Source organism: Gallus gallus, chromosome 3 (genome assembly GCF_016699485.2).
Source record: "Gallus gallus isolate bGalGal1 chromosome 3, bGalGal1.mat.broiler.GRCg7b, whole genome shotgun sequence".
Taxonomy (NCBI): Eukaryota; Metazoa; Chordata; class Aves; order Galliformes; family Phasianidae; genus Gallus; species Gallus gallus.
In genome coordinates, this window is record NC_052534.1 from 79,245,533 (window position 1) to 79,273,372 (window position 27,840).

At 36.8% G+C, this 27,840-nt stretch overlaps 1 protein-coding gene across 2 annotated transcripts in view; it reads left to right on the forward strand.

Moving 5' to 3' along the window:
* The window catches only part of PHIP (pleckstrin homology domain interacting protein), a 104,556-nt gene that overhangs the window by 44,260 nt on the left and 32,456 nt on the right, over positions 1 to 27,840 (forward strand). For both annotated transcript variants that reach the window (XM_040697732.2, XM_040697733.1), the window contains exons 16-22: positions 10,353 to 10,481; positions 14,976 to 15,201; positions 17,618 to 17,755; positions 18,832 to 19,015; positions 19,967 to 20,090; positions 26,522 to 26,662; positions 27,325 to 27,401. In XM_040697732.2, the coding sequence (XP_040553666.1) occupies positions 10,353 to 10,481; positions 14,976 to 15,201; positions 17,618 to 17,755; positions 18,832 to 19,015; positions 19,967 to 20,090; positions 26,522 to 26,662; positions 27,325 to 27,401 (1,019 nt within the window). The remainder of the gene's footprint in view (positions 1 to 10,352; positions 10,482 to 14,975; positions 15,202 to 17,617; positions 17,756 to 18,831; positions 19,016 to 19,966; positions 20,091 to 26,521; positions 26,663 to 27,324; positions 27,402 to 27,840) is intronic.

Sequence of the window (27,840 nt, forward strand, 5' to 3'; positions counted from 1 at the left end):
TCTTTGTGGTATTAGAGTCCTGTCCTTGATTTTTCTTTGATTTCTGTGACTTCCCTTCTGCAATACCTGACAGGGCTGAGGTCTGCCGGCTCAGACTGCTTGCAGCAGGCATTCCTTCTGTCTGGAGCTTTAGTGAGTAGGTTTCTCCTGCAGTAAGGCAAATACTACTTGTGCCACGAATGGGATGCCCAGGAGAAGTATGTTTAAAGAAATAAATCTTTCCTACACAATTTCAGGATATGTACTGAAAGGTCTTTCGCTCTGTTGTGTGGGGTTCTTTTTTGTTTTTGGTTAATAATTCAGTTTGCAGCATAGCCTAACAGTTGCAGGAACATATGGTGACTGCCATTACTTGCAAGTATGCAGCTGAGAATATGATGACTGTAGTACAGTAGCAAGAATGAAGGAGTAGGGATGGGTGGGAATTTTCACAATCTTTGTTATTTGTAGAAAGTTTTTTTTTATTATTTTTGCACTGTTATCTTCAAATGCAATTGCTTGAATCAGATACTCAATTTAATATTGTAAGTAGGCATTGCAATTATTGTAAGCTTTTTATATTGGTTAACAGAGTCTTTCTGACTAACCTTGATGTTTAAAATAAGAAAAACTGCTTTGTATAAAGTAGAAATTAATAAGCAGGCAAGTAGGAGTATGAATTTCTGTATTTTAAAAACAAAAAGGTCCTACTGATACATTAAAAAAAAAAAAAACAATAACAAAAAAAGCACCCAAAAAACACCAAGCAAGACCAACCAACTAGAATATCTTATGTGATGAGATATTGTTCTTCCATCTTCCTGGATTGACTCTTTGTAAGTTGAATCTTGGAGAAGTTAGGCTTTGTATAGCCATTAGTATGCTTCTTTACATCTCATGTTATCCACATGCCTCAGGAGCATATATATACTTGAACTTAGTTTCAGGCATTTGCTTGTAATCAGGAAGTTCTACTCCTAATGCTTATAAAGACTTTGTTTGGATCAATTCCTGTTTCTACCTTAGTTTTAAGACCTCTGAACACTGCTGTGTATTACAGTGCTTTTTGGGGCATGTTCTGGGTAAATGATATTTCTGGAAACTACTTTGAATTGAGTTCAAAGGTGGCCTTCATATTCTGAAGAATGCTTTGAAATACTGATACTGAAAGAATGTTTTTACAGTCTTGTATTAAATTGACAAATCTGAATCTGAATACTTCAAAATCTTCCTGCCTTTGTGCCTTTCTCCAACTTGTTGAAAGGCTGAGCCACCTTAGCCTCTGACACTTAAAGGTCACACTGTGTATTTTCAGCTGTTGCAGGCTTGCTGATTCCAAAGAATTACATGAGTTTATTTCAGAAATGCACTACAACTCTGTAAACTAGTGATTTGAAGCAACTTTGATTCTTTTTGGAGGAAGAAATGCTCATGAAACATCTCCCTCTCCTGTATCCTCAGCCTCAGTTACAGTGCGAAAGAAAGACTTTAATCTGTCCATGAAACTGATTGTTCTCTCTGACTGCATGTTGCTTCCTCCGGAAAGCAGATTGATACTTGAAGAATAATAGATGATTTCTTACAGTGCCCTCGCTGTTGCTGCTTGAGTGGGTGTTAGTCATTCTTACACCCTCTGTCCTGCTTTATGGAAACGAGCAGGAAAAACCTTCAGAATTGCAAAGCACTGGGGAAATGCTGACCTCCCTCGTGCATCAGTGTTGGACAGAGTATAGGTTATGCTATAACAGTTCTTTGCTGTCTCTGGAAAACTCCAGTCCAAAGCATAAGACACGCTTTTTCATTGAGACCTACAATGCTACAATGACAGTGTTATCTTTGATAGCTGTAGTTGCTGTAAGGTAGGATGAGGCATTCTGCAGAACACATGAAAACCTGTGTTTTTGGGAGTGGAGGGAAGAACTGTCATTTTCAACTCATGCATATTTTTCATTTAAATCTTTGTACCAAGATCCTAGCTGTTTTCTTTCATTCCAGGTACTTTGCTGTGGGAAGCTCTCGTTGAGCACTCCCAAACTTTCATCCAAACTGTTACTTAATGTAAGTTTGGATTGTATCTAGAACTAGGAGTTCTTGTCACTTGTGTGTGTTCAGCATGCTTTCTAATTAGCAACAGATGATGAAGTTTAAACCTTAAATACGAACTTGTTTTAAAAACAAAGCAAGGACTTAGAGTGTGTAGTTTCTTCTGTCTGTATTGAAAGCAGTGTGTTAAAATGAGTGCAGTGTTGAGCTGAGTTGAAAAGTGTCCATTAGCTAACAAGTTTAGGCTTTTTGCAGTTGTAGTTTCAATGTTAGTAATATGTGATTTTCATCATATCTACCTAAAATTGTCAGCCCAGAAGCAGATTATTTGAGATTTTAGACTTAAGTTCAGATTTATTGATGTAAATATAACACTTTTATTTTCTTCACTGTTATTAAAAAAAAAAAAAAAAAAAAAAAAAGAACTAAAAGAAAACTGGGGGTGAAACTTTCATCCTTGGAGTTCAGAGATTAAAGGACATCCTACTGATGTGTGAACCTGAGATAAATATTTATAGACCCTTTGAGCAATATGCATCATTCTGACTTCGCATTATGTTGCCACATCAAAACTGAAATACAGTCATTTGCCTTTTTGAATACATTGGTGGGAAACAGCAGCTCTGAAGCTCCTTGTGCTTACCTTGTAACTTGTGTTTATGTGCTTGGTTGGAATTAGGAAGGTATTCCAGAAGTTGGTGAACACCGTCCTGGGGTGGGAGGGTGGGTGGAACCAGAAGCCTGAAGGCTTATTCTGTACTAGTATAAAAACATGAATGAAACTGTGAACTTTATAACTATTGAATTCTTTGGGTTATGACTTCTTTTGTAAAGCATTGAGTGTCTTACACTGTCCTACCAAGTTGACCAGAAGCACAGACTGGCCTGTCTAGTTGAAACCTCAATTTCAATGTAATGCCATACTCAACATCATTTTTTAGACGAAGGAATATATATTGTTACTTTCAATGTAGTTGTCAATTAAAATTAATTTTTTTAGATGTCTTTGCATCCGTGCCATGTACGTGAAGCTAAGAGGTCACAGAAATAGAAGTTCAGATGCATTTTTGAAATTATATGCTGCATTGATTATGTCTGGGTGTTGCTGAAGTAATAGCTGTGAAGAAAAATGCTTTGCTTCAGTAGAAGATCTGTGTCTACAATTGAGAAGATGAGAATCTAGCATCTGCTTTTTACACTTAGAGAATCAGAGCATAATAAGTTTTTTAAGAGCAGTGCAGAACTTAGGTAGAAAGTTAGTTTTGGAAAGGTCATCTGAGGACATGCAACTGCTCATTGGTACCTAATTTACTTGTTGCTTTGCTGTAATACCTTCTGTTAGACTACATTCTAACTTCTTAGGCAGTAAGTTGGTAATGCTGTTATATGATTACAATAGTAAAATTTGTTCCTGGATATTCACAAACTTACTTTTAGGTCCTTTGGTTTTCCGACCGGTCTTAAAGTTTATATCCAACTCTATGAAAAAATGTACTGCTCTTTAGTCCTTAGTTTTCTTTCTAAGGTTGCTTCTTTCTTGAAAAGCCTTGGGCTGAAGAAACTAAAAGTCAGATTTTATGTATTTTGAAGATGATCTCTGAAATTGCTTTATTTCATGATTGTCTTTAAAAACACTTGGGCAAGTAGAATCAGCAAGCAGATGTTGCATACTTTGTAAAGCCACTCTCTCCTGGTTATGTGAAGATTATAATAACATAGCTCTTAATGTGCTGCTGCAGTATCAGATGATATCATAATGAAACAGGTTGTACTTCTAGAAATGCAGGCACAAAATCAGCAGATGTAGTGATAGTATTAAAGCAGTAGTTGTATTTAATTGTTATATAATGCAACTATCAGATAGTTGTATTACATGCTTGTCTTTGACGATGGAAATGTGTACTGTCACTCACTCGGTGAGACAGCTTGAAGCAGGTGGATATGTTGTCAATGGTTTTCCTTTACATAACTATATGAAGTTACTGTTGTGAATAAATTCCTTTTTACAGCCAGGAATTAGTTAATATGTGTAAACCTGTTAATGCAAATAAATGCTTTATATTTTAGATACAAAAATTCAAAATCATATGGACATTGAGAAATAAGGATAAGATTGCTGAAGCTAACATCTGAGGTTCTGTTTCTGTATCTACAGCTACGTAATTAATGTGAACTTGTCTGGTACTCTTCCTGATTCAGTGCATTTCTTTGCAAGTGTAAGATTTGTAAGATAGATAGTAGGCATATTGCAAGGCCTTTTTTTCCAGCCTTGCAACATATACTGTACCTTCTGGAAGATTTTAATGGAAGCTCTCACTTAGCTTTGATGTCTGGATGTATTGTGAGTCTATGTGAAGCTGTGAACAGTGACTTAAAAGAGTCATGCTCAAAACTTGACCAAGTTCAAGTTCAAGCATCCCATAAGAATTTTACTGTTTTACACAGTGGAAACCGTTGAGGGTGTAATTCTAACCCTCCTTGGAGTTACTGGAGAGCCTACCACACTGCTGGACTGAGGGATATTTTTTCCCTCTCTCCAGACTCTGTGTCTTTTTTCTTACACATCTGAGTTGTTATATTAAAAAAGTGAGGGAAAATTGGGAAGTGACAGAGAGGTGATGGTAGTAGTATGTTTCATAATAGAGATGTTGTCCTGTTTTCGTGAATTTGACCAGACTCCCTCTCCCCATCCCCCAGTGATGATTTAAATATATAATTACAACTTAATTCTTACTTTTTTTAGAATTTACTGTGTCAGTGTTAAAACAGCATCAACTGATTGATGTCAAAGGGGTTTCTTCCTGCAAGCTGTCAATCAAGCAGAGACTACCAAGTTGTGATTCTGATTTTTTTTTTTTTTTTTTTGCATGCTTCTCCTTCAGAGAGCTGGTTGTTGGCTCTGTCCTTTGTTTTTGAATGAATACTTCATTACAGGCAATGACTGTGCTGTGCCTCCTTATGTCTGTTTAGCAGTGTTTTTCCTACCTTTTCTTCTGAGGTCTAGGCATTAGTTTGAAAACTTGGTGAACAATTGCATCTTCTGAAAGAAAGTGTATTCTCTCATTGATCTGTACAATGTGTTTTCTTATGTTCTCACGCTGCTTTTATTTTGAGTGCAACCTGATAAACTTTGAAGGCCCAACAGCGTTATCATATCAGTTACAACATTGCTTCCTTTTCATTAATCAGTAAGCCTGAATTGCCTACCTAGATCTTGTTGGCAGCTTCCCGATTAGTTTTAGACTAAATGGCATGCTAAAAGGTTGGAGTCCCTCTCAGAAGCATGGCATGGCCGATCAGATTCCATTCAGGACAGCTCAACGAAGTGTTCTCTGCATCGATTGTTTCTGCCATATGAGGTGATTCTTTTGGACTAATATCTGAAAAGGCAAGCCACTTGCTCATATGGACAACCTGTTGTAATTCTCCAGCGTTAGTGGAGATTTAAAGACCATTTAGTTAGTAATTTGTGGCCTTCATAATGTCTGAAGAAAATTCCTGTTTTGCTGGGATAATATAGATTTTGTAGTCCAAGACCTCATCTGAAACACAGAACGACTTAAGATTATAAATGTACTACTTTTGAATTGGTCCATTGTAGCCTTACTGAAATCTTTTTTGAAATTTTTGAAAGGTTTCACCTTTGAGTAGTATGAAAGGACATATAAAGGATCTGGAAGAGTAAAGCCTTCATCGTAATCTCTTAACTAAAAAAACAAAACAAAACAAAAAAAACAAACAAAAAAAAGCACAGTACTGAGTCTGCAGAGTATTTAGTAACAAAAAGTAAATTGTGAATACTTCTTGGAGATTTATATAAGTTCATGCACCCATGGGTGATCTGTAAGATATTTTAATGGACTTGATAGGAAGTCTGTTGATTTTTTAGCTTATCACAGATCAGCGATTGCTCCTTAGAGCAAAAGAGAACCTAAATATGCAGGAGAGACTTCCCAATAGCTGGAGATTGACTTGGTTCAAGCAGCTATAACGTAGCATCAACACTTAGAAAATAGTCTATTTGCTTTACTAACAATCTTTGCTTTTTATTGGTATTTTTTGAAAGTTGCTCTGGCATATTGTAGTTGTGACTGGAAGAATCTAAATTTTAGTTCTCAACTTTGAATGTTGCTTGTAATTGGTTTTCATTTATACCCATGCATTTTAGCAGGCTTGTTGTCTTCCTGCTAAAGGATTCTAAATATGTGTTCTCTTTCCTTAGTGTCTGTGCTAAGAGACTGAGCTCTGAGGTTTTCCATTCTCGTGATAAGTGAAAACATTCCTCTGTAGCTGTTGCAGTTTGAATTTGCTTCTCTTGAGTATGGGAAGCAAAAATTATTTGTATTCCTTTAGAAGTGTTCTTTCGTCTCTGTCTAGCCATGTGTGAGCTTTTTCTTTCTTGTCTGGATGTACCTCTGGTGTGCTTTAGGATTATAGTTTTCTTTTTGTTGTTGCATCATGTGTAATGCATTGCAGTCAAACAGTGATCTTTCTTCCTGTGTTTCCAACTAACTGCCTCAGTCTCTCAATGTGAAGGAAAATATCTACCTCAGGCTAGGGAAGACTTAGTTCACTGACTTTTTAAACGATGGTGATGACTTGTGTTGGAAGGTGAGATGGAGCTGCATAGGTAGAAGTGCATAGGCAGAGTTCCGTTAGTAAGTTATTTGTAATAATCTTACTACATTTGTGGCCTACTGCATTTTTTTCTTGTTGGCTTCTAATTGCTTCAGTTGATACTGTTTGTGCTGTGTTCCACATCTATTCCTAGTGGTTGATTTGCTAATGTTCATTTCATCAACAGTTTTTTTTTTTTTCCTGTAGTCACTAATAGAAAGACCTGGATTGAGGGACTTTGCTGTTTGCATTCTTGTAGCACTGTGTGTCTTTTTTAAAACCAGAAACTATTAAACTATTATCCATTCTTAGCAAGTTTACCTACTGCACAGTTTTCCTACCAATCACAATTTATTCCATTTGAATTAAGTGCCATGTCATGTGACAATGCTGTGCCTGTGAAATCCAGCTAGGCTTTTTTTTTTAAAAAAAAAAAAAGAATTATATTTTCTTGGTATACAAAATCAATTAATTTACTGAAGGAAGTTTGCTAAGTTTTCTGTTAACCTCTACTCCTTCTTTATGAGAAAATTTTTCACTCAGAGTGGTGAAGCACTGGAACAGGTTGCCCAAGGAGGTTGTGGATGCCCCATCCCTGGAGGCATTCAAGGCCAGGATGGATGTGGCTCTGGGCAGCCTGGTCTGGTGGTTGGCGACCCTGCACATAGCAGGGGGGTTGAAACTTGATGATCGTTGTGGTCCTTTTCAACCCAGGCCGTTCTATGATTTCTACCCCATGTGCTGTGTGTTCCTTAAAAACTAGCTTTTAAGTCTTTCATACTATCTATTGATAATGGGTCAAAAAAGCTCTATCTTCTCTCTTTCTCTAGGTACTTCTTCTCTGTTTTCAAACAAGAAACTACTTTAAGGATCTAAGATGTTATTTTATATTGTAGTTTCACAACTATTATCTCTGCTTTAAGAACAGTAACCTCTTCTGAACCAAGAGGAAAAGAATAGCTGTCTGTTTACATTCTTATCAACATTCCTCTCTTTGACATTCCAATGTCCTTCTGTTTCCTTGCAAATGAAAATGCAGGCAAATAGCATATTTCTTGGAGTTGTTGATACTAAAAGTAATCTTACCTTATTCTTCATTGTATGCACCGCTAGTTCTTCCTTGTTTGTGACTGAAGAATCTTTGCTACTTGCTTTGCTAACAAGTGTCTTAACGTGCTGACTTATTGGCAGTCCTCACTTTGTATGGACAGCTCTTAATTAACCAGTGTGCTTTTTTTGTTTTCATGAGTGGTGTCTTCTCCCTGCCACAGATATCCTCTCATTCAGCAAGGAAAGATTCCAGAAAGGAAAAAACATTTCAACTCTGTTTGGGATGCAGTCTTCTGACAGTACTTGTACCTTTGACTTAAAAGGGATGGGATGAGAAAAGCTTCCTTTTTGCTCAAGTCCTACACTTGGCTTGCCAAAGCTAGAGCTTCATTGATTCATTTCAGCTTTACCTTTTGCAACTTAACATATAGTTTCTGTTCCAAGTGACCAAATCCTGTGTTAGCTTTATCATTAAAGAAATTCCATTGTAAAGTGTAAGGTATTAAATCAAAATATTTTTGTGTGTGTATATATATACATATATACATATACTGGATATCACGCTCTGGCAGGCTTTGCCAATTGCTTTTAATAGCAATTACGCCTTGGAAGCTTATCCCTAAGAGTAATTTTTTGTTTCTGTAATATTAAGTGTCTTTATTCCCAAGTAGTGGTACACCAGACTTGAGTGATTGTACGAAACAATCCTACTTCTGTCCTTTTCATAAGCACGTTTTACACCAGATTCTGACCATATTTACAGTGAAACTAATCTGTACTAATTACTGAATAAGTAGATCATAGTGTTTTCTTTATATGAGAAAGGAATGTCTTCCAACTAATGTTTCACTCTTAAAATACAGGACTTTCTTGAAAATGGTCCATCTAAGCCATTTCTTGGTGGGGAGAATTAAAGTAAAAAAAAAAAATCTAAGATTCTGATTTATTTTCCTTCTTTTTTTGAGTTTCTCCCTCACAGTAGTTAGCAAGTAGTACTTCCCTGGTCATGCTTTGTTTTCCTTGTGAAACAAGGTCTTCAAATCTTGGGCTCTATAGGAGGACCTTGAAATTCTGGTTATGAAGAACTTCAATGTTAGGAGGTTTGATACTTTTATATTTCCTTTGTTGGGGTAAGGCAGTCAGCAGTCTCTATGCATATACTTCTTTTTGAGATTTTTCCTATACATCTGTAAAGCTTGCACTTGGGATGGAGTTCCTTCCCCTTTTATCTGCCTCTCCAGACCATCTCCCTTGAATAAGATGAGCTTTCTGTATGCAAAAAGCAGCACTAAGTTGTAATTTTGCCTTGTTGTTGGATCTTGCTTAGCCTGAAGTAATTCTACATTCTTAGCTGTTGCAATGTTAGTGCCACTCACTTGAAGCTCTGTTTTTATTTTCCATCTTTTTCTATAGGATACCTCTATTAAGAATTTGTTCTTTCTGGAATAATGGGCAAAATAGAACATAAAACTTGAATTGATTTATGTTCCTTTTATCCCAATCCGGAAACCTTTTTGGAAAGTACTTGTAGTAGGAAAGACCTTTGTCCAATGATTGAAGCCCTGGTCATAGGTGTAGCAGCCTTTACTGTCGGGAGGGTGAGCACGGGAACAGGAATGCTGTAGGACCATGGGCAAAAGAAATGGACTTCTAGCCTTAGTCTCAGCCTGCAATTTAGTGAAGGCACTGCCTGCTTCGCAGGATTTTTGAGGCTTATTTCATTAACTTTGGAAGTAACGCTGATGGCCTCTGGAAGGTGCTGGTGAAGTGCATAGTGCTTCTGCGTGCAGGCTGAGTACCGTTGTTTGTTCTGGCAGTACATAGGCCCTCCACAGTTAGGGAAAGAATTACTTTTTTTTTCTTTTTTTCTTTTTTCTTTTTTTTTTTTTTTGCTTTAAAGAAAATGCAGAAGTCCTTTACTGGGGAGAATAGAAAGGGGCTTTCTGAAGAGGTGCTGAAGACGTGAAAATTCAGAGTGGTGATTGGTCACCTCTGCTTGATTGACAGGTTGCAGGGAAAAACAAAAACCCATTTGTTCTGGCTTAAAGGAACTGGAAAACAGAAAATGAGTATCAGGTAAAAATTCCTTTTTTAAAATCTTTGCAGTTCTCCTTTTAAAAAGTGGAGTTTTTACAAAAATCAAAACCTCCCCCACTCCGATAAATTAGGAGTAGGAATTACAGAAACAGGCAGTTGCTAAGTTGTGTAATGTGGGTTGTCAATGTCAGTGTGTTTTGTAGTGGGCAGGTGTCCTGAAGCACCACAGCAGCCATTGCTATGGGCTAGCTTAGCAAAGAGGCAGAGGATTGAAAGGGTGTAGTGACTAAAGCCCTGAACTGGACCCAGCTCTCTGTTTAGGTTTATTAGCAGGACATTCAAGGGGAAGCTTTTATTTTCACTTCCTGTACTGTGCCTGCTTTGCGGATTAAGTCTGTCAGTTTCTACTACTATCAATTTGGCATCTTTCATGAGCTTTATTTTAAAAACTCAATGGAAAACGAATAGCCAAAAAAGTAAGCTGTTTTAAAGGAACTTCCATCTAGCAGTACACTACCTTGCAGATTTTATATAAATTTCAACATCAGCACCAGAGTTTTGCTAGTCGTAATTGAAAAGGGTTTGTTTCTGGTAACTTAATCATTTTGTATATTGATGTATTTCAGATTGAAGGACAAGGACATGGTGCAGTTTTTGACTGCAAGTGCTCTCCTGATGGGCAGCATTTTGCATGTACTGATTCTCACGGTCACCTTCTGATTTTTGGCTTTGGTTCCAGTAGCAAATATGACAAGGTACAGTACAAGATATGTGTCAAAATGTTTATCTGTTTTGAATGTGTTTATGCAAACTTCGTTAGAGTTTCATCTCAAGAGAGTGCATAACTCATTTTTCAGTTATGATTGTGTGATTCCTGTTGTTGACACTGAGTCTTCTTTCGCTATCTTTTGTTTTCAACTGCAGATACGTGCTGTCAAGCATGTTTTATTTGCATGGGAAATTAAAAGTAAAAATAAAAGAATCACCCAGTCACTGTCTCCTCAGTGAGCTTAGTGAGGTTACCGGTGTCCTTATGGATCCACACGAATAATGAGTAGTGGAGTTGGTAATAGTTAAATATTTTGCTTTAAGTATTTTTCTGGTTTCTAACTAAGGTGAAAAATGTGGGGAGGTGTAATAGAACCAACTCCTGGTATCCGTACTGAAGCACTGCGTAGCCTGAATGACACTTATTTACAGCAAGTGTATTATATGTTCTAGTATTAAAAAAAAAAACCTGTCTATTGTGTTTCTGCTGTCATGGATGCTTACATGGCAATGTTCTACCATTACTGTATAATCAAAATGTTACATCTAAATGCAGATGCCTTGCTGCAGACCCTTGTGACTGTAAATAATTTGTGGTGGCTTGTTTTTCCCAGTTGATGAGCATGCCCTTTGAGCTGTATAGGTTACCTAGTAGGAGTACTAGTTAGAGTGCTTCTTTTATCACCCAGAAATGAGATGATGTCTCTCTTTCCTTTCCAAGGCTTAAACAGAGATATCTGTCCCATGGTTTTCATATGTGCATCTGGTATCTAGTATTTACAGGTTGTTGAAGCGCTGGCTTCTGAATTCTGCTTTCTACTTGTGGATCTTTTGACTCAGACTGGCCTTGAAAGCACCATGTCAAATATTAGTGCAGAGAGGCCTGAAGAAGAGATAGCAAAAGCTGTTTTAATCTTTGTTATATAAACCACTGCAATTATTTCTGATGTGTTCTAGCTCTTATTTTGATGTCAGTTACAACAGCATTGCATGCTAGAATATTTTATGATGGTATTTCTCAACTATAACTTGAAGCACTTATCTGGAGGATAGCAACAGTAGCCATTACTACGGCTCAATCCATGAGAGCATTTTCCCTTTCCTTTCAAGGAAGACATACAGGAGCAGAGTTACCACACACAAGGAAAACTGGCATTATCAGATCAGTTTCAAGGTCCTTCTGTCTTTCAGTGTTCTTACTCTTCTAAACTTTAAGTCCTGGTGCAATCAAACATTTCTCTCACCATGTTCATTAATTACTCTTTTTTTTCTCTCTAATCATTTTGGTAGTGCATAATCCCCCCAAACTCATAAATGTTGGAAATGAAGTGTGAGCAAAAGTAATTGTTGTCTTTGCTGTGAAGGACCGGGAGTCTCTGTTACGTAGCTATCTGGAAACTTTCCTTGTGAGGGATTACAACTGTTTGAAGAAAAACAGTTTTTACAACTTGAACGTTACAGACCTTTTGTTCTTTGGAATTTTATCTGCAGTCTCCAAGAAAAGATTGTTCAAAAATTTTAAGTTATTTGATGGTTTAAAATTGTTCACTCCAGCTGCTACTGTGCCATGGTAATCCTGTCATTATTGACCATAGGAGAAATAGGAACACATAAGATTTGCATCTCCATCTTAAATGTCAGCTTAGAAGTTACAGACCCCTTCCTTTTCTTGTTCTGTTTCTTCTTACATTTTTGTCCTACCTGCCTTATGAAAAAAGGTAACTACATTTTGGTAGGTGCTGGGGGTTTGGTGCTCTTTTATGATGTCCCGCCCTCAACTCCTTGTTTTTTGTTGATTTAATTGGGTGTGTTTTCCCAGATATCTTGTGAGAATAAGTGCTAGTAGGAAGTACAGGGTTTTTTTATGTTGTTTTTTTGTTTGTTTTGTTTGAAGTGGTTTCCATGTGTCTTTAGGAATGATTTTTACAGGAGGAAGAAGTATGATAACCAGTTCTGCACTCTTTTATTTGTGAGTTCTGTTCACGGCAATGATTCTAGCTGAAATCATGTTAGCTTTGCTGTGAGCAGGCTCTTGATTTTCTCTACACAACATGACAGAATGTTTGTGTAAATATTGTCTGGTTTTTTTTTTCTAGCTGGCTGGAAACACTGTCCAGTCTTCTTTTCCCCCTCCCTCCATTATGATCTTGGTTGTGATAGTGATGGCATTGGAGTGTGATTTTATTTTTTTCCTCTTTTTTTGATGACACGTATGTTTGGAGTCAAAAAAAGGACTTATGCTTATTGTTAGCTTTTGGCTCCTCTACTATTTGACCCATTTAATGGAACTTGAGCCAATTTCAAATCAATTCCTTCAATTTCTGACATCGTGAAGATCACCAGGGATGAGTTGAGCTCACTGTCAGCAGCCCATGCACACTTCTGAAGTTCTTGCATAGATAGAAACTTCTCTAGAAAGGAATAACAGACCTAAAGATGCAGTACTTCCATGTTGATTACTCAAACCACAGATCCTTGTTTCTCACTGACAGCTCCTGTGTGGCGTATTGGTGCAGTAGTGAAAAAATCTCTGCATTCGTGTATGTATGGAGAAACTGAACTTTCAGCGTATGTGTAGCGTAGTTACCAAAGAAGTAACTCTTGTAGAGCTCAGACCTTGTGGAAAGTTTTCTCACCTGAAGCAAGTAATATAAAATACAGAGGAGCTGTATGTCCTAAAGGTGGTACAATATCTTGTGTATGTGTGTATGTGAATTTAATCTCTGAAAGTTTATCAAGAAGCAGATCTGTTTGTTAGTACTTTTGTTTGCCTGCTGGACATGTAAGCAAATGAATATAGCCATTTGAGATTCTCTAAATGCTGTAATTCTTCCAATTTTTCTCTGGACCCAAACTAGCCTGAAAATGAGATCATTCCTGCGGTTCCAGTAGGTGCTTTGCAGAGCTCTGTCCAGGAGTGGGACTGCACCTGGGTTTTCCATGCAGTACTGTTCTTACCATGGAGTAAAAAACTGTTTACTCTCTCTGCTGTATCTGATTGCATTGCAGAGTACAAAGGAAAGGTAATGGCAAAGAGGTCTCTTATGATCTTGTGTCAGAGATCATGAGGATATGCTATGAGGATGTTGAATGTGAGAGGAAGAATTTCCATTTGGTCATGAAGTTTTGTAAGCATGGGATGCAGACAACACTGTACACGCAAATAAAATACATTAAAGCCCATTAAACCATCAACGTAGTAAAGCACATTAAAGTTCACAGTCTGAACAGTCTTACCATTGGAATCTTTCTCAGTATGGAAAATACTTACTAGGAAAATTTGCACTAGGTGTAAGTAGTAGATACTCTACAGTTACATTCTGAGCAAAATCGTCATAAAGGACCTGTATCTTTATCATATTGAGCTAGCTGCTGAGCTGAAGGAACAAAGTTAGTAAGCAAGCTTTGACTGTAATGAAACACATGAAAAGGGTTGCATCTTTCTCATTCAGCCTTTGTTAACAGAGACAGTACTTGTTTCCATCCAGGACTTCTTATTGAAGTGGGATGTTGCCTTGTCCATATGTACTTAGTAAAGGTTAACCTTTGAATCCCTGAAGTAATTTTTTTTATTCTGTAGCCTTCCATGCATCTTTCAAATTTTCTTCCTGGTGTAACTGTTCTGAATTTGCATAGGGTCCAGATCCCATGATTCGTATACATTTATTTTTCTAAATTTGGATCATGTAGGTGCATATAGGTACTTTCTGACTCTGTAACTGACATATTTCATGCTTTCCTGGTCGTCTTAAGTCCCAGATGGGTGAACTTCACTGCGAGTGTAGACCTCTGAACATTATCTGTTCCAGATGCTCCAACATCTGCCTTACTGATTTCTACATAACAAATTAGAGGAAATTTTGTTATGAATTGTTCATGATACAGCATGCTCTTCAAAAAACAGAGTATTTTGTTCATGGGCACTCCTCTGACTGTGCTAAAATATCTGTCTTTTAACACCTAAGAGAATTTATTTCTTTTTGGGATCTCTGTCTTCTATCATTTGCTCAGTTATTTTTATTCTGCGCTACAAATCTTCGTATGAGTGAATGATGATTTTATGATTTAATCTTTACTTGTTAAACTGAGTATGTGAGTTATCATTATCAGATATATGTATGTATGTGAAATGTTGTGACCTTTTAAATATGTTGATGCTGTGTTCTGTCAAACATCTACAAGTATTTCAATATTGCTCCATTCCTCTGTTCAAGTGCTCCCCATCATCAAACCTGTAATTTATTTATTTATTTGTTTGTTTGTAGTGAGAATATAGAAAGTGAATGCTGGAGGATAGTCACTTACTTTTCCTCTTTAAAGTGAGATAAACAGAGCAGGTTACTATCTTGCTTATGCGAAAGTGACCACCAGTGACATTGTTAAAAAGACTTTTGGCAGTATTTTCTTCTGTGTGTTTATTAATAGTCTTTTTTGAAAAAATACATACATATATATATATTACAAAATGACTTTGTTTACAGATAGCAGATCAGATGTTCTTTCATAGTGATTATCGGCCCCTTATCCGTGATGCCAACAACTTTGTCCTGGATGAACAAACACAGCAGGCTCCACACCTTATGCCTCCCCCATTTTTGGTTGATGTGGATGGCAACCCGCATCCTGCGAGGTATCAAAGGCTGGTTCCTGGTCGTGAAAACTGCAGGGAGGAACAGCTTATTCCTCAGATGGGAGTGACATCTTCAGGTATGGAAAACTTCAGTTTGGTACATCGTAGCGTTTGTAGTTGCCTGTAGATGTTATACATTTTCCCTCTCATTATGTTCTTTTTCTTCATTCCTAGGAGTAGTAGCTCATATAACGTTGAAAAGTTTCATTGTTCTGGCACTGATTGCTTGTGATAGACAAGTAATTGTCATCAATCAGATTAATACTAGTTGATGCTACAATACGAGTTAGCTTGGAATTTGTTTCATTTTGAAAACAGCATATGTTGCTGAATGAGCTTTCAGTTTTTCTCTTTGGTTTAAGATGTCCTACATCAAAAAGCCTAAAAGTCTGATCTTCCACGGATCAGTTGTAGCAGGTAAAACCTGAAAGAAGAAAGAAATATGAAACATGCAAGTCTTTTTCCCCTGTAGATAAAGACAGTCACTTTACTTAAGCTTTGGCTTGTTATGAGAGCTCTCAAGTTTTGATAAGGATGGAAAATCTGCGACGTTTTTCTGAAGTCTAATAGTACACATGTGCTATATGTGACGAACAGGAATACTTTCTGCCTGTCACTGTGGAGTACTGCCTAGATGTGGTCCATGTGGATGGAAATACGGGTGGAGAACAACTTAACAAGTCCTCCAGTATTACAGGAGGAAAGCTACCTGTGAAGCACTTGTAAGAAGGAAAAGAAAAACCCTTCCTGGTCAATGCGTGCCACCTTTTATCTCTTTAGATAGTAGTTTTGAAGCTAAATTAGAGTTGTGTAAAGGATTGAATTTTACCTTGTTACAGCTGCAACATGGGGAAACATGACATTCTTAAATACTCCAAGTTTGGACACAGTCTTGAAGATAATATCATAAAACAAACCGGACCCTACACACGTACCCAATATTATTACATTTAATGATGACACATGAATGACTATAGAAAGGTTATGTCCATAATGTTTCACTTGATAGCAGGAAGCCTTCAGTGTGGCTGACAGAGGGCTGGAGAGAGAGGATTTTTTTTCCTACCACCTTAGTCTGATAGAAGTATATGCCATTTTTATTCAGAGCTAAACATTGTTTGTGTATGTCCCCTTCCTCTAAGGAAGCTCTCTGAAACTGTATTGTGGGAACTGATAGGTCTCACTCAGATCACTGGCAATTGACTTCTTGTAAAGAAGTTTTATGTAGAGGCCTGTGGGAGTAGGAGTAGTTCAGATACTCTTGCTTAACTTACTCCCTAAATGTTACTTAAAGCTCCTTTGAACCAGGTGTATCGGAAAAAAATCACGTATGCATCTGTCTTTCCAATTTGATTATTTTTGAACTTGCTGTTATTTGTGAAGGCAGGATTTCACAGACTGGATATTTGGGAAAAAAAAAAATCCTTTTGCTTAGGAAGCAGGTTTTTTTTTTTTTTTTTTTTTAAGATCAATTTGGGGTTATTTGTAGTATTTCCAGCTGTTTTCATAAGACAATATGTCTACTTATGGGATCACCAAATATATCTGACTGCCTTGCTACGCGTGTCAGAAAGCATCAAACTGGTTATACCGGAGTTCACTCCACGACTTCTGCTGCTTTGACAAAGCTGACTGCAACTAAACCAACTTCAAAACTGAGAGTGCTGCCTTAAATATTTATATTCTTACTGCGTGACATAATCAGCGTGGCTTCTTTCTTGCCATAGTCAAACCTGTGTATTTCATAGCAAAATTGGTGTAATAATGAGTATTTTTTCTTGTAAAGTTTATACCATTATGATCTCTTTGGATGATACTAGGAAAATAGTTTCTGTAGCTTGTTTCTTTGAATACTGTCACCCCTCATTATGAAGTTTTGCTTCTGTTGACAAGAATTTCCCAGGCTCCACCCCACCACATGTTTAACTGAAATTTTGATTAAAGCGTTCTGTGGTCCATTTGGGGCAGGCTGAGCACACAGTTCACAGAATCGCACAATTATAGGCATTGGAAGGGATTTCTGGAGATGATCTACTCCAACCCCCCCCTTACTAAAGCAGGTCGCAGTAGGTCACACGGGAAAGTGTCCAGATGGGTTTTGAATATCACCAGAGAAGGAGACTCCATGACCTCTCTATGCAGCCTGTTCCAGTTCTGTGTAACCTTTGGTTTACTCTGATTAAAGGTTACAACACTTGTGTTAAGCTTCTGTATTTTGATTGCATTCCATCAAATTTAAACCTTTATTGGAATTAGTTGTCACCTCCACCCTGCTCCAGGAAATTTAATACAAGAACTTAAGAAAAAGTTATCCTATTTTATAAACAACAACACTAAGGAAAAGACAATTAAAAATATGCTTTAGCCAATACTTAATCAAATGGTTATGTACTGTACTTCTAAATTTGAAAGCTAAAAACCTAGATGAGCAGTTTGTGATACAAGATTCTTTAACATTTGTGTGTTTATTCTCTTACGTGTTTTACTTCACAGGATTGAATCAAGTCCTTAGTCAACAAGCAAACCAAGAAGTTAGCCCACTGGATAGCATGATTCAAAGGCTTCAACAAGAGCAGGATCAAAGACGTTCTGGAGAGGCAGGAACTAGTAGTACCAGCCGGATAAGCAGAGGTAAATTGCACAGTTGTGGTGAGACTGTTCTGGTTTTCCAACTGAACCATCTGACGGTTGGAAAAATGTTAATTGCTTATCATTTTGTATGATTTTGTTGAGCTGTTAGAGAAGAAGTGCAGAATGGTAGGATATCACTCATTTTTCCTGTCTGTTGTTTTTCTACTTTTGCAAAACTTCATAATTGTTCAATTATTATCAATACCAAAATTAAGTTTTGTGCTCACTCGGAGGATTTGCAGTGTCTGTGTTCCCTTAGGTGTAACTATTCTGCAGCTCAATCTGGAATTGCCCATCTATTTGAGGGAAATCTGAATTGTCTCAAACGAGGAAACAAGAGGGAGAAAGAAGGAAAGGGTTACTTGTATCTCAGCATAGCTATTCCATGTTTTAATGTAGATTACAGGGTAGTTTTCGATGCTTAAAAAAATAAAATAATAATAAAATAAAATAATCTTGTTTGATAATCAATCTGAATAAGCAAGAATAATGTGTGTGAAGAGTGGAAAAATGCTTGGATCTTTGCTACAATTGTAGGTGTTTGTAGGATGCTGCATGTGTAGGGTTTTTTCTTGTTGCTGTTATGTTTGTTTTTTATAGTTGTTGGTTTGTTTTTTGATCATTTGGGTTTTTTGTTTGAAAATCTTGCAGTTTGGATTCCTAGTACTTTGCAATATTGTGGTAGAAAATTCTTTAAGGAATATACTGAATGCACTAGATCCCTTTTTTTTTTTAGTATAAAATCATTTTAGAGAACAGTAGCACGAATTGTCATCTTGTAAACATTTTCAAAGACATTTTATAAAAACGGTGAACCAGTGAGACACATGACAATTTACTTCTCTTGAGTGTTGAGGCCTCTGCTCCTTTTCAATATGACTTTTTAAAATGGAATTCTACAGCCCTATAGAGCATGTTTTGGAAGTTATAAGAATTGCTTTAATATTTGCTTTCTCCTGAAATAATAAGTAAAAAAAACCTTGTTCCTTCTTTCCATTCATTTTGAAATGTTCTTTTTGGGTGTTACCCTAACAATTTCCAGTGAAGTACAACTATTGCCTTTTGATCTTTTTTAGCATCTGTAAGTTCTACCTCCGAAGTTCATTCACCACCAAATATAGGATTAAGACGTAGCGGACAAATTGAAGGTGTGCGTCAGATGCACAGTAATGCACCCAGAAGTGAAATAGCAACTGAGCGGGACCTTGTGGCTTGGAGTCGGAGGGTTGTGGTGCCTGAACTGTCTTCTGGTGTGGCCAGGTAAGCAGAGGTCCTGTTTGCAGTATATTTTAATTTTGTGAACTCTGTTAAATTGAACACTGTCACAGTGCTATTTGTGAAGCGTTTCTCTCTTCTGTCTCTTCAGGTCTCAATTCTTTATAAAATCAGTTTGTGTGAAATAGTTCTTGTTTCCTTGTCACTTGTAAAATTTTGGAATTGTGCAGGTAATGTGAATAAAAAAAAGATTTTGCAAATGGTAATTTAACTTGTATATGCAGTACAGTCTAACTGCCTAGATTGTTTCTGACTTGTAACATAGCGTTGCAGTATGTTTCAGCTGCATTTGTTCCTGGCATTTTACAGCTGGAGCACTGATCCATCAAGTGCCTGAGGTGAACTTTGATTTTCAAACTTGGAATAACTTTATTTTGTTCAGTAATGTACTCTTGTGATGAATATTTCTATCAATAAGGCAAAAAAAAAAAAAACCTACTAACTGCGTTCGGGCTGCTCTAGCTTTCTGAAATAAGATTGAAATTCTTATGTAAACAGAGGATTTTCTGAATGGTTAAATTTTGAAGATCTTTTCAAGAGAAGGTAATTAATATAGACATTATGTTGATGTATGAAGGTGCAAGTTTTCTTTAGATTCAGAAATTGGCATACTGTAAACAACCAAGAAAGGGTACTTTTCGATTACATTTTTTTTAGATTCTGTGGATATTTCTCAAGAAAGTTGCCTTTGAATTTAGAATAGTGGCTTTGGGAATAGTTAAGTCAAATGCCCTTTGAACAGAACACAGCCATGTACTCAATTCTTGCCACTTGAAATCTTTATCTGGAAAGGGTCATTTTGAAGCCAGTTCTGACTCTACACAAAGAAATGACTGTTCAAAGTATGTCACAACTATTGAACATTTATTCCATGACTTGGTGGAGAAGTGGTAGTATTTTTGCTTTAAGGTTAACATCTTAATTTTCTTTTTTCAGTAGGCAGGAAGAATGGAGAACAGCGAAGGGAGAAGAAGAAGTAAGGGTGTATCGATCAGAAGAGAAAAGAAAACATGTGATGAGTCACATTCAGAGAGAGAACAAAATACCTACTTTCTCTAAGGTAAATGAACACTTGTACTTTATCATACATAAGCATAAATTAATGCTCTTTGTTAGGCCACGAGAATTTACATAACTTCTCAATTTTAAATTTGAAAACCAGGGGTATGGGAGTCTGTTTATCTCCACAGAATGAGGACATATGTCCATACTGATGTTTCACTATGCTCTGAATAAACTGAGATTGCTCTTAGAACTCCCCTGCGTGAGAAGCATTGTGAATCTGGTTCTGGGAATGTGTTTTTGCTGTAGGGTGGCTGTCACTGTTGATCAATACATCTTGATGCAGATGTCTAGAGTTTGACATAGTATTCTGTGGAAACGTTCAATTAAATCTTAAATCATAGTTCTTTAATGCATTTGAGTTAGTCTCCAATTAAAGAATTGGGTATTTTCTATCTTGCTGGGCTAATAATCATTATGCAAATTTCTGTGGTATTTCTTAAATCATGCATTTTGCTGAACCCGGAATGTATTTTTCAGAAAAGAGTAAAAGGGGAAAGAAGAAATAGAAGGGAGCGGGCTGTGCTAAAAATGAAACTGCCATTGTAACTGACCTGATGTTTTCATAAACCTTTGGGGAAAAAAAAAAAAATTGATCTTACCAGCCTTTATAGCAGTAAGAAAATGAAGGCTGCATATTTTGTATTTACAAAAATGACTTTAGCTCTTGTTAATTTAAAAATCAGTTTTATGCGTGCATCACATTCTCTTTATGCTCTTATAACCAACCAATAATTTAGCATTTATTTATGCTGAATAACCAACCAGAATCTGTAATGAAAGAAGTAAATGTTAAACAAATGGAAAGGAGAACACATACTCTGGTTTCTGTAATATTCTAAAAGAGACTATTTAATCCTTAAGACCTTAGGAAAATGCAAGCAATCCTGGAGGCATGTAAGTTGTCCACTAAAAAGTAAAAATCATGAAGTCAAATGTGGAAAAATCTAAGAAAGCAAATGTATAAACGCTGTGAACCTATTGACTGCACACTTAATTCCTGTGATATATAATTAACGTCCTTGGGGAGGAAGGGACTCATACTGAAAGCAATCTGAAAAAAAATTCAGATGCTGAGTACTGCTTTCAATTTTTTTCTCAAATTTCTTGTATTTAAATTTCATGCATTGCAATTAAGTGTTTGCTCAAGAATAATTGAATTTTTTTTTTCAATTCGTCTGCCAAATTTTGTATCCAGAGATATGAGGCTGTTCGTCCTTTATGGTTTTGGAGGTAGTCATGGTGGAATATCATAAAATTTAATAACTCTTTCTTTTCTCAGGAACAACAGAAGATGGGCCTCACTGATTTTAATAAAGTTGAACTGAGGGGATGTATTTTGATACTTAGTTGTAGAGTTTCTTCCTGCTTACTTAAGCAACGGCTCAGTCAAAAGGTCTCTCCTCTGAGTATTTCCACTGGCTTACCCTTGTATTTCTAATTGGTTTATAGTTCTCCTAAAATATCACTGGAGCATAAAAACAGTAGAGTAGACTAGTTGGTCTGGAATTTTGGTTTCAGTAATTGCTTTTATTACCTCTTTGAAAGAAAGAAAACAATATAGATGTTGCCCCATGTATTCCTTGCAGATATTTAGTCCCTTACAATGCTACAGAGGAAAATGTAGCTTAGGAAAAACTGTAATTTTCTTCTGTTAACCTAGATAAGAGCATGTTCTTCATTTATCTCAGATCTGAAAGATCTGTTATCTGGATTCTTATGCCCAGAATATATGGGTTACGAGTAAGGTAACTTGGCCAATCCAGTAGGAACTTTCCACCTTTATTCTGAGGAAAGAGCAGACAGTCTCTGCATTTTAGTATGTGAAGTTTTCCATTTAGTAATTCTTAGTGAATTCGGTAACCGTTTACAGACATTTACAGAAATCCTTCTGATATCACACATGATACTTCTTTCTTATGGCGTTTCAGAAAAGCAAACTGGTATTTTGTTTATTCTTTGTTAAATCTTTCTTATTGGAGAACTTGGGTGAATGAGAAGCATAATGGTAATTAAAATCCCTTGAGATAAGCCTCAGAGGGATTCAGATATAAGTAGATATCAAATGGACTTGAAGTAAGCAAATCTGCAGGGAGAAAAGGGTGCTTGATCCCAATTGATTAAGTTTCCCAATTAGATAAAATGCTGTGATTTTTAGTAATTTTTGTTGCTGCTTATAGTTAGCATGAGTACATTCTTGCTATATAGATTCAATACAATAGGAATGGTCATCTGAAATAGTCATCTTCTATAATGTCCATAATAAAATGAAGGACAAGGGAAACAAAGCAAGACTGATCTCATTTAAAAAACTGCAATGAGATATTCTTGATTTTTTTTTTTTAAATAGAAATTAACTCAGAAGCTCTTCTGTTACGATTCTTTACAGTGACTGTGTGACTTCAATTACAAACTGTTACACTGAAGATAGAACAATAAAATACCTTTTAAATCTTTCTAATCTTTCAGAAACAGCAGATTTTGATACTCATACATTGTAATTTATATTACAGTGATGTTGAGACTGCAACCCTTTCTGTAACTTTGCAGATTCTTAAGAGTTTTGTGAGAGAGCTTATGGTCTAAAGAAGATGGGGATCACTTCAAACATAATATTGGGGAAACATTACTTTCCAGTAATATTCAAGCCTAAAAGTTACAGCATAAAGAATTGTAGAATATATGTCATTCTACAATAACATCAGCTAATCTAGAAAAAGGTTAAACATTGTTCTCATTAAATTTCAGTTATATCTGTGCAGTAGGAAATACTACTTTTATATCAGCCTGTGAACTTTCTGTTTGTTCATCATAATGAAGAAGTAATATGTTTTTTTCTCTTCTTGATGAAATGACTCAGAAACATGGAAGAAAAAAAATGAAGGAGACCAGGAGTCAATCGTAGCATTTTGGATTTCAAGCCAAAGTTAAAAGGGAGAAACAGAGAGCATCTGTAACAACTTTTTAAGGAGATTCCAAGGTCCTAGTACACATTTTTGTTCCAGGATGTGGTGAAACTTAGTTGTGAATAACATATTTAACAATATCTGTAGCTTAGCTTAAAGGCTAGTATTTGGCAAACCATTATTTTTAATTTATAACGTATCAAATGTAATGTTGAGAAAAGCATACACAGACAAAAAAACAAAAACAAACAAACAAAAAAAAACCCACAATCCAAAGTTTCCTTTCTTTGTCTTAAGAAAGCTGTGAGCATTTGTTGATATTGGAGTTCTAATATTGGACACTTGTTTGTGACCTACTGCTGCTTAATTTGCTTGTAAAGGCTAATTCCTGTTTTCGTAACGAAGGAGGAATGATTCTCAGAGCGCATCTTACTGGTGAGGAAAACAATATGATAGCTTATCAAGATTTCTGAAAAACTCTGTATAAAAGCATAGTAACGCTGTGCTCCTTGCTGGAGTCAAGGTCTTAAGGACAGTAGAACACAGTGCTTTAATTTGGAAGTTGCTAGGACACCTCTGAGTTTCCACTGTATCAGTGGGTCTTCAGAAATGGTGTTAAGAAGTCCTTCAACTCTGTTCAGATGATATGTATCTGTCCCTTTCAAATACAGGACATACCATCACTTGTATTTCACAGAAAAATTGTTCTGACAGAAGCTGTAGTTTCTAATGTATCAGTAGATGTGCTTTGATACTGAATGAAAGTCTTGGATACGATACAAGGTACTTGTCAGCATGTGTGACGGTTCATTAAAGTATACAGAGAGTGAGAGTGATGATTGAACCTCAAATCATAGGTAATCTTGGTTTTATTTTCTAACTTCCCATTAGAGTTGAGAGTGCAATTTCAAACTCTTTTCTTCGGAGTATCTATTGAAAAAAGACCTATCAGCTGTGTTCCTTCAGCCATTGTTGAAGAGTTTGGTCATATTTTGGCCAAAAAAAACCCAACAGCTTTTACTACCTCTTCTTTCCACTCAAAACTTTATCATACTGACACCCAATCACTACCAAATAAATGAGGATCTGCTTCACCTACAGCTTCTCATCAAGTTTTGGCAATGCTATGGTGAATAGGAATGATGTTAAATTGCATTTTTTGGCAGGATGTGAAAGCTGTATACCTTTTTGGTCTCTGCTTGAGCAGGGCGGTTAACTGAGATTATCTCCAGAGGTCCCTTCCAACCTCAACCTTTCTGTGATCTTGTTCCTCATGGGCAACAACTTTTTAAAATTCTTGTTTTGATACTTGCTTTCATAGGTGCTTCCACATAGTTTCTGTAAAATTAATGCTTGTTGTAGAGGGTACTTCACTCATCTGTTTCATTGGACTTAGCCTATCCCATTTCTGTGGTCATTAGTTCTTCATAAAATATTTCCTGATGCTAAGAGCTGGATGGACTTTATACAAAAGCAGTGATTCCCAGTGGGTATTCTATGAAAGTAGCAGAAACAAGTTGTTGTAACAGTGGCTTTTGTAACCTGTCAGTCATCAATCCTGAGAGCCTGACAAGAAGTGAGCAGCCCCAGAAGGCTGAGGGCAGAATGTACTGTGATGGACTGAGCTGCTAGTCTTAGGGCTGCCTTAGAGCTGATCTGGGTAAGGTCAAAGTAGCCTAAAGAGATCTGGTGTATGTTGCCAGTTTGAGTCCAGAAGGAGTTCTGCAGGTTTCAGAAGTCTGGGTAATCTTGAAATGCTGATTGGTAAGCAATCCTGCTAGAAGTGTTTTCAAGCAGCTGTGCTGTCAGCTTCTCGAGAGGACAATGGTAGCTTCTCCAGCTTGAATTCACTGGACAGAATATAAGAAACACAGTAGAACACAGAATACTGTGTGTTGGTCTTGTGTACTGCGGTGGAAACCATAATAGAAACCCAGGTGGGCAGGTGCTGTCATTCCTGAAAAAGGCATGCATCTTCTAACATAGAGGAGAAGAGAAAAGCTCTGGTTATCAGGCTTCTGCATTTGGCTAAGGAAAACCACATCATAGCTGCATACAGCTGCTTAGCCAAGTTTTACTGTTTTTTAACAGGAGGTCATTTATTTATTTATTTATTTAGTGAGGAAAATTTAAGCTTATGAACCAACTTTCATCATACAGGGACAGGAAAGATCACAAAGTCACAGAACAGCCCTGTCTGAAAGGGACCTCAAGAAATGGTCGGACTGGGTGATCCTGTGGGTCTTTTCCAACCGTGGTGATTCTATGAAATCATCAGGTCCAACGTTTCATGGGAAAAGGAAGCCTAGATGAGATTACCTAGCACCCTCTGCAACTGCATCTTGAAAACCTCCAGTGATGAAGTTATTACTCCATCCCTTTTTTTTTCGTTTGTGCTTTTCTTTTTTTTTTTAGTCTGTCTGTGCTTTCTTTACAATGTTTGAGGTTTTCTGATGAGGTTGTTCCTACTACTGCAGAGTTGGTTCCCTTTCTGGATGCTATATTAATGTTTTAGGGCTGGAAAGTTTTTACACTTACGCTGTGTGGGCCTCACAAGGGGGCAAATGTTAACTTGGGGATGGTGGAGCCCACCCCAGAATAACTTTGTCCATCTCCATGAGGACTGATGTTGTTTTATCTTAAACAGGGGCAGCATAAAATAACAGTTAATTCTGTTGTGGAAGTGAGAGGTGATACAAACCTCATGAAATCTTGTTACAACAAAATTTCATTGTTCAAGAAGAAAGAAGTCTAAGAAGAATAGCTACAAGCAGTCTGTCCTAGTAGAATGCTCTGATAATATTAATACATTTCTATGGTTTGTTCCAGCTCTGCTGATGTTGTTTTTTCAAGTATATCAGCACTTGGTAGATACCAGTTTCCTTTACGGAAGAAAGGGAACACTGGGGAAGTGTATGGAAGTTCCCTGTATGGGGAAGCATATCAACTTTTGTGGCATCTAGGAAAGAGTGCAGAAGCTGTTTCATTGGGACTGATCAGGCCTGAAGTTCAAGTATGCGTGCCAAAAATATTACAACAGAAATCTTGAAATCAAGATGATAGCGCTTAAATTTCTGTAAGAATGGGAGATCAATATAGTGTTACATATTTCAAGTGTTAAAAGCAACTGTTAGCATTGTGTTTTCTAAGCTTTGTATGAACTCATTCTTTACAAGTGACTTTCATTCACTTGAACCCCTATGTGCATCATCTTACCATTTAAAAGCTTTGACTTAGCTTATAGAAATGGCCATTACTAAGGGATGCATTAGTGTATAGTGTCTGTAACAGATCTGACTCTTTAGGTGGAAAAAAAGACATGCTTGAGTTCTCCAAAGAGTCTGTTCTCCTCTAGACAGCTTTAGTTTTTTACTTGTGATGTGTTTTGAAATTTCTGATGTTGAAACTTATATTGTCTAGCTACAGCAAAAGCTGCTTCCTATAATACAAATGTTAAATAAAATTGTGTGTACTAGTAAGACGCATACTCAAGAATAATGTTTTGATTTTCATGTCTTCACAGAACCATTCTCATGATCATTTACTAGACACTAATGACTCAAGAAAACAGCAAGCTAACCAGCATAACTACCGCACGAGATACGCGGTAGAAGAACCTGCAAGGCCTGCTGAAGAGTTAGAAAATGGACACAGTTCCTCAGATGTAAGATCCTCAGTTGCATTTCTGTTTGTTAAGCTCCTGCTCCAGCTAATTAAGCTTCTAGTTAAAACTCAGCATTTTCCTTGTGGATTTTCTTTCATTTCTTAAAAAAAAGCAATGTTGAATCATGTTTTCATGTGCAGTTGCGTGTGTTGAGTTTTGCATAAAAATTAATTGATAAAAAGGATTTTTCAAAACCATTTTGCAAAATAAATGGCTGCGATATTAAATCTTTCCTAGGTTGGTGAGCCTAAAAGTATGGCCTGTGTAGCCTATTAGTATGGTCACCTGCGGAGTGGCTGAACAAGATGACTTCTGGAGGTCCCTTGCACCCTCTGCTTCTGTGGTGTAGCTACAGTGGAGAAATGGGTGTTTATCATTCGTCCTAATTTTCTTTGATAGTAATTAAAAAAAAATAAGGAAAAATAGGGGAGCACTATATTAAAAAGTTTTGGAAATGGTTTTCTTTAGAGGTAAGCTAGCCTTTTGAATTGGGGATTGAGAAGCACTAGGGGCTTGACTGCGTGTTGAAAAATATTGCTGTGTACTGTGCATCTCTACATAAATCTTTATTTCCTTCCATCTAAATAAGTCTAAATTCCAAAGAAAATACTTTGTTTTTTTCCTGTAATTGTCCATCCCCACTCCTCACTGCCCTTTGTTAGGAAGGGGAAGTTGTTGTTGCCAGTGGTGGAACATCAGAAGATGATGAAAGAGCATGGCACAGCGATGGCAGTTCTAGGTAAGTGACAGTATACCTCAGAGAAACGTTCTACTCACAAACTTTAAATATTCTTATCTTTACTTCAAACAAGCAGTGATAACAAAAATGTACATTTAGAAGATGTCAGAGAACTTAAAATTTTCAGGATTTTGTTTTCATCTGTATGATTGATTAACTTAAAATTCAGGAAATGTTTCACCCTTATTTGCTCTCAGCAAGAAGTATTTCCTGGTAGTTTTTGGGAGGGTTGTTCTTTGCAGGTGCACACGCTTCAGGCACATAATTGCAGTTTCCTATGACTGCTAGTCTGAGCTTTGACTGTCTCTGCTGCTCCATAGCTTGAAATAAAAGCAAAGACTGAGGTTGTTTCAAGCCACTGCTGCTTCTTGAGTACAATTTTTTGGTTAACTTTAGTTCAAAGCTCTTCAGAGCCAGAAGACATGAGAATAACATTCAG